General features: G+C 44.3%; 1 protein-coding gene across 1 annotated transcript in view; it reads left to right on the forward strand.

Moving 5' to 3' along the window:
* Window positions 1–12334, forward strand: part of SND1 (staphylococcal nuclease and tudor domain containing 1) — a 1412868-nt gene that overhangs the window by 118067 nt on the left and 1282467 nt on the right. Inside the window, exon 10 of the mRNA XM_030217129.1 lies at window positions 9162–9275. Coding sequence (XP_030072989.1) covers window positions 9162–9275 — 114 coding nt within the window. The remainder of the gene's footprint in view (window positions 1–9161; window positions 9276–12334) is intronic.

Here is a 12334-nt window from a genome sequence, read left to right on the forward strand (position 1 = left end):
GTGCCAGAATCCCTTCAAAACAATCCAACATTGTAATGAAAATATTGTTAAAACAAATGCTCTACAGTATGAGCATAATTAGATCTGCTAAATTGTTTCATCGTTTATTAAATTAGTCTGTCACATGATTTGGGCAAGTGGGAGACCAGAAAATTTGCATGAAAATTGCAGATATTTTGTTAATTTTGTGTGGAATATTTTTTTTTTTAAACATGGAGATGGCAGGGCAGAGCAGCTGAGTTATCTTCAGTGTTCATAAAGACATAATGAGCACTGTCACATGCATGAGCTGAAAACCGAAATTAAATTCTTTGAAAACAAAAACAAAGAGAAGAGCTGGTGGAGGGCTGAACCAGTTAGATTTAATCAAGGTCTGATTGTTAAGGTAATATTTAATCTTCCAGTGCTCTTTCATGCACCCCCGTCACATCCTACCTCCGAGAAAGAAAAAGCAGTGGCAAAGTTCCATTTTATTTTTGGTGGTTGAGTTGAAAGGAGCCTGTTGTCCACCCAGTTTAAAAACATGTAGTTTTTAGGAAACCTTAAGTTTTAAGGTCTTTGCTTGCGCTGCTTTGTCTCCTGTGAGGACTCGTACGTGCAAATCCTATACATAGCAGAGGAGGGGTGGGTTTAGGACAAGCATACTTAAATCTCTAGGGTGTGGCCTTCTGTGTATGTGTGTGTATGTGTATATATATATATATATATCTCACACATAGTGCACTCCACTTAAGTGCACATTGGATAAGTGCACACTCCGCTTATCTGCAACTGAAACTTAGTCCCAAATGTTTCCCATTTATTCTAATGTAAACTTACTCCAGCAGTAAGTGCATACTCCGGTTAAGTGCAATGCCACGGTTAGCATTTTTTAACATTTTCCCTCATTCACTCCCAGCCCTATTGTAAAGAGAACACCCCTCCCCCCTCCTGAGCCTACCTCACAGCCCTGGTGTATGCAAGGCCTTCTGGCTCCCTCCCCAAACGGAAACTCCCACAAAGAGAACATCTCCCCCTGGACCCACCATAAGGCCCCCTTCCAGCCCTGGTGGTCCAGTGGTCAGCTGGGGCAGAAGCTCCTTCCAGTGCAGTCTCCTTAGTGAAAATGGATGCTGTTAGTTCCCACGACAATCTCATAAGACTGCCACTGAAACTTGGAGCAGCCATTTTCACTTCGGTTATGTGCATGCTCTGGATAAGCGCAAGTAAAATTTTGGTCCGGAGCCCTTTCCCTTAACTGGAATGTACTGTATATATATTAAAAAAAAAAAAAGCCTTTCATCTTTTAAAAAAGGGGAAAATATTACTCTGTTATAATCTAACATTTATAAAGTAATTGAGAGGTCTGTGGTTTGTCATCGTCACCATTTGGTGCCTTTACCTGCTGTTATGTTTAAATTTGTGTACAAGCAATTCTCCCCTCATCAGTAATGGCGTGCAAAAATAAAGCGCCATTTATGTGTTTAATACTAGCACATGGGTGAATGTACATTGGTGGTGACTGCAGGGTTGCAATATTTCCAGTTGGGGCTGGTGAGAGAAGTATGGACTAGGTATGGAGATTAAGTACTTGACTTCCTGGTTCTCAACTCTCCTCAACCTGCCACATATGTTATGGAAAGCACAAGCGTGCTGTCTGTTGAACTTTTGGTGACACAAATCCCAGCTCCTGGTGGCACGCCAGTGTGTCCTGACACATTGATTGAAAACCACTGGACTAGAGGACTGTAACAATTATTAATCAACTAGTAAAACATGCCCGTTTCTGGAGCAAATGAAACGGGCGCTAGCAAGGTTTTCCTCCCAACCCCCCCCCCCTCCCTACCCACCCCTTCGGCGTTGTGAAGCCACTGACCGCCATTGTTCCGGACCTCGTCAACGCACGCCACCTTCATCTCCCGAGTCCTTGTTTGATGTAAAGCCACTGACGCCATTGCTCCACCCTCGACGTCATCACGTTTGACGCGAGGGCGGGGCCCAGACACAGCGATTTCGGTGGCTTCACCACCACGAACCCTTCGAACCGGAAGGAAGTGCCCGCAGGTACTGACAGTGACATCAGTGTCCTCAGAACGTTGGGGGTGAGTTTTATTATATAGGATATTCTGCTTTCTAGAAGGACTTTAATGCAGCTAGAACAGTGATTCTCCACCCAGTCCTTGGGACACACCTCAGTCAGCTTATCAGGATGCCCACCATGAATATACATGACAGAGATTTGCATACAGATTGATCTCATGCATATTCATTGTGAATATCCTGATAACTTGACTGGCTGGGTGTGTCCGAGGACTGAGTTGAGCTAGAAGACTCATTCCAGTTTGTTAGGTGGTGCACATGATTTGATGCAGACGGATTAAGGTGAGATGTCTTGGAGATTGTTCCCAGGGCTTCGTCTTCATCCTTCTCACTGTATCAAGGAATTGAATGGTCCCAGCTTAGTGATGAGATACCATAATGGAAAGTCCTCCATCCTGCTGAAAGTTTTCACTGTATTTTTTGCTTCACCGTTGAGATGCAGCTGTACCAGTACTATGCTCTGAACTAATGTGCTTGTAGGCCACAATTTAAAGGCTACTGGTTTTCACTGCAGTGATGTGTATATACAATTGTTTCACTCCACTGGCCCAGTGCAGACTTGGTATATTATGTACATTGCATCTCTGGTTTCCATCTGTTCTTTTGAGCAAGCTTTTAATTATCAGCTTTCCCACTGGTACTACAGCTATGTTCTTCCAAAGTGCATGAAATAACTTGGGCACTGGATAACTTAAGAGCATCCATCTTAACTGAATGGACTGGGAGGAAAAACATTCAGCTCTTGGCTCATCCAGTCTAAAATTTAAGCCAAATTGCATGGCTTATTGTTTACTTCCTTAAGCTTTTCATATATGGGCGTGCTGCTAATACTTCTGGCAGGCTTTGAGTTATAAATATATTGTGTTTTCACCTGAGCTGCGGAAAAGCCTGGACAGATTTTGGGAACAGCCTGAAGACAGAAGGGGGTGTACTACGCTAACCTGTGAAAATCATGAGGGGAGATGTAATTATAGGGGTCTTCTAAGAAGAGAGCTTTCAGAATTAGAGGTTCTTTCCCCAGTCAAATGAAGCTGAATTTCCTTACGCAAAGGGCAACAAGCAAAGGGGGACAGGCTGCCAGGCTTTCATTTTTACAAATACAACCTTGTCCTAGGTGCAAAACAGAAGGTTGTCTAGTTGGGTAATGCATGTTGATAGAAGTAAAGTAGAAAACTTATCTTTAAAGCCTTGTTTGTTTTTTGTTTTTTTCAAATTCCAGGTTTCATAAAGAATGAGCTCTTATTTAACTGGCCTATTTTGATTTATAAGTGTCTTCGGAATGGTGCATCTTCCTATTTCGTATTTATTTATTTGTAGCATTTGTATCCCACATTTTCCCACCTATTTGCAGGCTCAATGTGGCTTACATTATGCCGTGATGGCGATCGCCATTTCCAGGTACAGGATTACAAATGGTATTACATTAAGGTGCATACATACATGGTACAGAGGAATATATTATGGTATTGCATGGAGGTTTCTGAGTGATAGCGAGTTGTAACGTAGGTTAGTTCATCGACTACAGAGTTATCGTTTTCAACTTAGGAAATGAAGTGGTAGTGCGTATTGTGTAGCTTTCATTAATAGCAGTGAGGTTAAACAGTCAGGCGACAAGAGTTCGGTTTTGTCTACTTCGTGTAGAGTCTATTTATTTTGTATATAGGATGGATCGTTATGGTAGGCCTTCTTGAACAGGCCCGTTTTCAGTAGTCTACGGAAGATTGTTAGGTCATGTATTAAAATGGATAGGCCAATTCATACTTTAGATCAGAAGGCACTCAACGTCTCTGTATTCCTTCATTAACAAAGATCCTTTCTCTCAGTCTCCATAGCAGGACCTATTGAGAGGAATAAGCCATCAGTGGAATGCACTGGCGTTTAAGAAAAGATTAGCAACCCTTTTATTTGCATGTGCCTTTTGTCTGGTAGCAGGTGATAGTAGTAGTTCATACTGGAAGTAAGGGTGCTCTTTTATGGCAAGATGATCGGTGTTAAATGCTTTATTTTTTATAATTTATACTAGCTTCCTCCATTGGCGTTACTCGGCGATAGGTTGTAATTGAGAAAAGCAAATTATTTTGTAATAATAACACTATATAAGTATGTGTTTTTAACTCGTATATTCAATGGAGCATATCCAGCGTCTACTGGTTCGAAATATATTTTGCTTTGTAAGGAGATCCATCAACTTGATTACTTTTTGTCTGAACACCCGTGCAATTATGTCATTCCGGTGTGCTGGTGTTTGCCCAGGCAGAAGCTCGTGTTAAATTTCGGTCCATTTGGGATTGCATGTAAATGTAAGAAATAGGTCAGGTCGTCCATAATTACGAACATACACCATAGCATCTTGTGTGTATTTGTGCGTATAACGGGGACTACCTGTAAACGTAGAAAGTAAAATTACCATTCTTCCATGGGCATTTGCATTAATGTTTCCATCATGAGTTAAAAGTGAATGTATTCATCAACTCGAAGTTTCTTTTGGTTGACTCGAATAAAAAGTTGTTCACTTTCAGTTTTTTCGTGCATGTCAACCACAAACTGATGAAACAACTATCGGCACTTTAAAATATAGTTTTCTTGTCCCTGTCTAATCATTAGATGAGCTGTTACCTTTTTTATGTTATCAGGCTGACCAGTCTGTGTATTTACTTTTGATATTCCAAAATGATACCCATCTTCTCCTTGCCAAAAAATTAAAAGATACTGTAAAGCGTCATAAAACATGTGGGTTTTAGACACCCTTTGAAGCTGACTGTCCTTTAAATACTTTAAGGAAGCCTTAAACATTGACAGTGCTAAGGGGTATGTGAAAATGGCTGAGTGGGGGTGTACTGCAGAGAGTGAGTGAGTGTGAGTGAGGATGAGGGTGTGCTACTGAGGAGTTGTACTGTTGAGGGGGAGGTGTGAGAATGGGGGGTATACTGGTGAATAGGTTTTGAGTGGGTGTTTTCTGCTGAGAAGTGTGAGCGAATGGGTGAGTGCGAATGGGGGTGTTGAGGGGTGGGGTGTGAGAATGGGTGAGTAGGGGTGTTTTGCTGAGGGGTGTATGAGAACTGATGATTGTGAGTGGGGATGTGCTAGTCTGTGCTGTGTGAGTGGGGGTGTACTGCTGGGGGGTGAGTTCATGGAGGTGTGCTACTCTGGGGTGTGAGAATGGGTGAGTGTTGGTGTCAGTGGGGATGTGCTATTCTGGGGTGTGTGATTGGCAATTCTGCTGAGGAGTGTGTGAGAACGGGTGAGTGGGGTGTTTTGGTGATTGTGAGTGGAGCGTTTTGCTGAGTGCTGTATTAGAATGGATGAATGTGACTGGGATGTTTTGCTGAGGGGTGTGTGAGAAAGGGTGACATTGAGTTTAATACTCCCTTAAATTACAAAATGTAGAAACTGGATCCCTACCTAGCACTAACTTTTCTTTTCCCATCAATTTGTTTAGGTTGATTTTCTTGATTAGTTGTTTCTTTCAATCTAGCAAGTGCCTGCCATTTGGCTTTCACCGGTTTCCTGTTAAGGGCATATTGAAATTGTTTCCCGCCCTGGCGAGATAGTGAATTCATGCACACACACACTTCCCAGTCTGACCCCTGCAAATAGGTGGGAAAATGTGGGATACAAATGCTACAAATAAAATACTTTCTCCCTACCCTGTTCCCACCAGTCTTTGAACTGAAATTGTTAGGGAAGAGGGTATTAGAGAATGAGAGAGGGACAACTTGCACGGCTGCTGTCCGTGTTTCTCCCCACCGGTCTCTGAGCCCTCACCCTGTCCCAAGCAGTTTGTTGCTTAGCAACAGCAATGAAGATCTTTCTAACCTGCAGCCCCGTTCATTTCATGGATGGAGGTATTGCTCTCCCTCCCCTGAGTGCCCCCATGAACCAAATCACTTCAAACTACACAGTAACCTTGGCAACGGCGGGTAGAGTCTGCATAGCGGGTTTGGTGGCTGTAGCTCTTCAGGTTCTGGAGGAGTTCGGACACAGGCAAACACACGTTTCTGCTTTGTGCATATTGGTTTGTGTTAATTTGTGAGCCATCTAGATAGTTCTATGGGTAGTTCTTTAATTTCTTAAGTAAGAGTTGCTTTGCTTAGAAATTTTGTACAGGTTGTAAAACTACTTCAAGTGACACTGACTCTCTGTATCCCCAGAATTAACTAGTTTCTTCTTTTGTCCAGCAAGGATGCAAGTACAGAAACTAGAAGTCCTAGTGGAAATAGCCTTACAAACTACCTCACCAACTCGCCCAACCACTACAGTCCACCTATATCTTGCCTAACACCTTCCTTCTCTCTCCCCTCACCTAAGTCTTGGTACTTTACTAATTGTATCTGATATCATGGAATGATTGTCATAACCAAACTCTGTAAGCCACATTGAGCCTGCAAATAGGTGGGAAAATGTGGGATACAAATGCAATCAAACATATAAACGGCGAGTGACCGTACTCACTCGCAAATGCGCAGTAGAGACTTCCCTCTCTGTCCAGCCCCTGCGTCAATACGTGATGACGGGGGGCGGGACAGAGAGGGAAACTGCGTGAAGGGGAGGGAACCGCCGAGGTCGCCACCGCCCCCCCTCGAGGTTCCCGCTACTGGGGCCCCCCCCGGAGGCGCCGCTGCCGCCACCCCTCCATCCGGCCCGTCTCTTCGCTATTCAGCTTACATCTCCGCAGCAGGCAGATCAGCTGAGCTGCCGTTGGCCTTCCTTCCCTGCCTGTGTCCCGCCCTCGCCGACGTTACGTCACACGAGGGCGGGACACAGGCAGAGAAGGAAGGCCGACGGGAGCTCAGCTGATCTGCCTGCTGCGGAGATGTAAGCTGAATAGCGAAGAGACGGGCCGGGTGGAGGGGTGGCAACGGAGACTCGGGGGGGGGGGGGGGGTACTGTCAGCGGCGAACTCGGGGGGAGGGGTAGGGGGCAGTGGCGACCCACTAGCCCGTTTTAACGGGCTCAACGGCTAGTAAATAAATAAAAGCAGACACTGGCATTGCTGAATCTGGCATGCTTTAGCAGGGAAGGGAGAACCTTGGAAACCAGACGCATGTTTGTTTGTTTATTTTATTTATTTATTTATTGAATTTGTATCCCACATTTTCCCACCTCTTTGCAGGCTCAATGTGGCTTACAATACATCATGAGTGGTGGAAATATATTGGAAAATAAACATTTAGTGTTACAGAAGGATCTTGGTCAACATGATAATGGTAAAACATGATAGTGGTTTACAAGCAGATATTGTAAGATAGTCCTGAATATATGTGAGGAGTTGTGTGTTCCATAATCTACCCAATTGGTGGATTATTACAGAACTTTGTGGCTAGAAGCAAGAACAAGAGGGGTGGAGAGTATGAAGCGAAGGGGGGATTTAGTATATTCATCTGCCGAAGATGGAGAACCACCAATAAGGCAGGCAAAAATGGCTCTGGGTAAGGGGAAATTTTGCTCATGCTGACTGGCAGCTGGGATCTCTCCTTGCAGTGTAGAGAGGAATAGCGGAATTCTGATTAGCTGGGTTTTTTCCCCCCTCGCTTATAATTGGGGGGGGGGGGGGGGGGTGATGAGCAGGATCTAAGAATTTGTCAGACTTCTAGCAACTGCTACACCAGAGTGGCTTCAGTTGCAACTACTGATAAGCAGTCATTGCAGGGTTGGGTTCTTCTGAGCCTTGCCAAAGCGTAATCCATAAACGTTTTGCTATACAAGCAAAGAGAAGCTGATTTGCCCAAAGTTCCACAGTGAATAGGTTGGTATCTGTTTCTCTGATGCTACAACAATGCAGCATACTTCAAAACTATGGAAATGTCAAGTGTCCTATTCGCTAGAGAACCGATTTGTTCAATTTTCATTGTCATGGTTTTTAATTAATATGAAAAATGTTAGCTATATTCAGTAAAATTCATGTATAATTTTGGACCAGCATGAAGCTGCTAGCATGTGACTTACTAGCTGTAGCTTTAATTTACACCAATGTTTTCATAAGTTTTATTGATTTTGACATTCATAAAAGAAAATAGAAATCCTCTTTTACATGTCAGGTAATAAAATGAGACAAGCCACATAATGCATCAGTTTCTTAATCAAGTTAATCATAGCTCAGTTAAACTTTCAGTCAAATAGGGTCAGAAACAAAAAGAAATTTGTGTTCGCACAGATTGAGCAGCTGTACAGTAATAGGCCCTGGGCAGAACTGCTACAGATCTGTAATGTCCAGGTGGTACTGGTCATGCCATGCCAAGGTTTAGCTTCTCCTGCAGCTCAATTATGCGTGGGGGGGGGGGGGGGGCGTGGGGTGGAGAGCATGGAAAATCCACGGAAATCTGTGGTATTGATGATAAAAGATCCCTTTATACTGCGGATGGAGTGGAAATGGATCCAAACTGTGACTAGGGATAGGAACCAGATTGTCCCCGTCCACACCTGTAGTGTCAACTCAGTGGAACGTCAAGAGCATTGAACTTTGATATTTAAGAGAACAGCTCAAGAGTACTTGTTTGCTTAATTTTTTTTACTTAAACTGTTAGTGTTTTTCTTGAATTTACAAGATTGCTGAAATGCGGGTTGGGCACAGGGATAGTGGAGATGGTGAGGGATGGGGACTGCGGGGATGGTGAGGAGGCGGTAGCAATATGATGGGGAATGGGAAAGAAGATGTGGGGATGAAAAGAATTGGGAACGGGAACCAGATTGTCCCTGCGCACACCTCTGGTTCCATTCATGGAGCAGTTAATCAGGTTTCAGCACTTCACTGCTGCAGCTGTCATACGCGAGTGTGGGAGAAATATCTTTGTGCTGCAGGAATCAATTGGATCGTCTTCTGTTTTGAGAAATGTGATGCTGTTATGGGTTTGGCTGCTTCTGGAAGTGCAGAGGGGACTATTTAAGACTTCAGATAGAATGCTTGGCCATTACTTGGTGCCCATCTCATGCACTCTAACATCAGAAGGTGCAGCATTTTGTAAAGGTACTGTTTGTTCTTGGAGGCTCATAACAATAAGATTTCAGCATCGAGGTTACTTAAGGCCATGTGTGTGGTAGCCAGTGTTTGAAAGCTGTTTTCATTTTACTTTTCTTGTGTGTAGGTGATGCAGGTGTTGAATGCAGATGCCACAGTAGTGAAGCTGAACTCTGGCGAGTACAAAACTATTCACCTGTCCAGTATCAGACCACCCAGGTTGGAGGGAGAAAGCGCTCAGGTAAGACGCCAGATTCTTTACTACCTCACTTTATTGTCTGCCTTAAACCTAGGTGCCATCAGACGAAGGTATGCTGAACCCTGATCATTCTCAGTGTTTTGGGAAGGTGGCGTGTTCTAACCTGGGGTGGTCGTGCTGGCGGGACGTAGGGAAGGAAAAATGTTTTATATGTTACTACAAGGTGGTCGTGCTCTGAGATTATGAACCCAGTGTAAAAGGGGGTAAGTTGGCCCAAGCCATCTGAAAAGGGTGATCAGTCCTGGTTTCGTCCCATAGTATGCTTGTAGTTTTTATTTTCCCTTTCTACTTAAAAAAAAAACAAATTTAAAAAAATCAGAATTGCAAATCTATCCTGCGTTGGGGCAAAACAGGACTAGATCGGTCTGTTTGACCAGAGGTGAGATAGCAGCCCTATCTTCCTGTCTTCTGTATAGCACTATGTTCTTAACCCAGAGGCATTGGTACCTCTTTGTTGCTTAGTGGCAGGGTTTAATGTGAGATGTATTTGGAGGGGTGAACATATTTTCTTTCCCGGGGTCCAGCAGCAAACCTTCCTTTCAAAGTGGTTTTCCTACTTCTGTGGGACCTCAGACACCTGTACCTGATTGGGATTCTAAGGTTTATATTGAATCGAGAGCACTGTTACTCAAGCAAACGGAAGAAGTGGTGGTTTAACCCAGGTAATCTGGCTTTCAGGTATTGCCAATGAGTATGCACACGAGAAATTTGCATGCATTACCCTTATATAAATCTCTTGTGTGCGTATTGGATATCCTATAAAATAGCTGACTGTCTCAAGGACTGGCTTGAGAACCATTGCACTAGACATAAAGATGTCTTGGGCATATTCACACGAGGTATTTCCTTCTCTGTAGGAAAGGATATATGCATCTCATTGTCACTCTCTTCAGCTACCTAGGTATCATCATAATGCAATTTCTGTACTCTAAAACCTGTGAAATGACTTACCACCTTATAATTGAAAGAGAAAAACGCCTAGATTTCGACCCAAATCGGGAGATAGACGTTTATCTCACAAAAATGAATAAATCGGCGTAATGGAAAAGCGATTTTGGACGTTTTCAACTGCACTCCATCGCGGAAGCGTACAAAGTTGACGGGGGCGTGTCGGAGGCGTGGTGAAGGCGGGACTGGGGCGTGGTTATCACCCGAACAGAGATGGGCGCCTTTCGCCGATAATGGAAAAAAAGTATGCGTTTGTAGCTAGAATTTAGGGCACTTTTCCTGGACCCTGTTTTTTCACGAATAAGGCCCCAAAAAGTGCCCTAAATGACCAGATTTACCCCCAGAGGGAATCGGGGATGACATCCCCTGACTCCCCCAGTGGTCACTAACCCCCTCCCACCACAAAAAATGATGTTTCACAACTTTTTATTTTCACCCTCAAATGTCATACCCACCTCCCTGGCAGCAGTATGCAGGTCCCTGGAGCAGTTGTTAGGGGGTGCAGTGGACTTCAGGCAGGTGGACCCATGCCCATCCCCCCCCTACCTGTTACAGTTGTGCTGCTTAATGCTTATTAGTCGTCCAACCCCCCAAACCCACTGTACCCACATGTAGGTGCCCCCCTTCATCCCTTAGGGCTATAATAATGGTGTAGACTTGTGGGCAGTGGGTTTTGAGGGGGATTTGGGGGGCTCAACACACAAGGGAAGGGTGCTATGCACCTGGGAGCTCTTTAACTTTTTGTTTTTGTAAAAGTGCCCCCTAGGGTGCCCGGTTGGTGTCCTGGCATGTGAGGGGGACCAGTGCACTACGAATCCTGGCCCCTCCCACGAACAAATGCCTTGGATCTATTCGTTTTTGAGCTGGGCGCTTTCATTTTCCATTATCACTGGAAAACAAAAACGCCCAGCTCACAAATTGTCGAATAAAACATGGACGTCTATTTTTTTCGAAAATACGGTTCGGTTCGCCCCTTCACCGACCCGTTCTCGGAGATAAACGCCCATGGAGATAGACGTTTTCGTTCAATTATGCCCCTCCATATGACCTAAATATGTAAATACTAGAGCGGAGAATGATTTCAGTATGGAAGAGGCAAACTTTTCTAGTGGAAAGGAAGTTCTTAAAAAAAAAAAAAAAAGTTGTCATATTTTGACGTTCAAATGCTGGAAAAGCAGAGATGGAGGCAAAAACAGTAACTGAATTTGAGAAGGCGAGAAGCTTTGGAATCAAAAGAAAAGCAGACTTTAAAAGTGTTAAATAAAAAGAGAGGGTACTTAGTTGTAGGGAAATGAGAGAAAAGCCAGTGATCAAGTAGTAGGTGGTATTAGCAACAGGTAAACTCTGTTGGAACTAAGTGATTATGCACCTGCAGAATTTTGTGCATAATTAATAAGCGCACGCATAATCATGTAATTAGACAGGGCTCCTGAGGAAAACAGCAGCTGTGGCAACAAATGCACTGGAGGGCTTCCCCTGGGCATGGAATTTAGCTGCAAGGCAGAGGTGAGGCTAGGGCAGGTCTGCAGGTTGAGAGATGAGCTGGTGACGTCGTCTTCCTGCACTACGGGTCTCCTCAGTATAATTCTGGCATTGCCTGAAGTCCTGTTCTACTGTTAAGACTTTTGGGTACTGTGCGACACGTTCTGACAGCTGTGTGGTGCATGAGGAAAGACTGCTGGAAAGAAAGGTGCTTGCAAGCTCAGGAGATAAAGGAGAAGTCAAGGGAGAAAGTCTGCAAGAGACTGGAAGGGAAATGGGAGCTATGGGAAACATAGGTGGTGGGGAGATGAAAACGGTAATGGAATTCAAACATGCGTGGGATATGCATAAAGGAATCCTGTGCAGCAGGAATGGATCCTCAGAAGCTTAGCTGAAATTGGGTGGCGGAGCAGGTGGGGGGAAGAGGGGTTGGTGGTTGGGAGGCTAGGATAGGGGAGGGCAGACTTATACGGTCTGTACCAGAGCCGGTGATGGGAGACGGGACTGGTGGTTGGGAGGCGGGAAATACTGCTGGGCAGACTTATACGGTCTGTGCCCTGAAAAAGACAGGTACAAATTCAAGATATGAGTTTATCTTGGGCAGACTAGAT

The sequence above is a fragment of the Microcaecilia unicolor genome, chromosome 10, assembly GCF_901765095.1.
Source record: "Microcaecilia unicolor chromosome 10, aMicUni1.1, whole genome shotgun sequence".
NCBI classification, from domain to species: domain Eukaryota; kingdom Metazoa; phylum Chordata; class Amphibia; order Gymnophiona; family Siphonopidae; genus Microcaecilia; species Microcaecilia unicolor.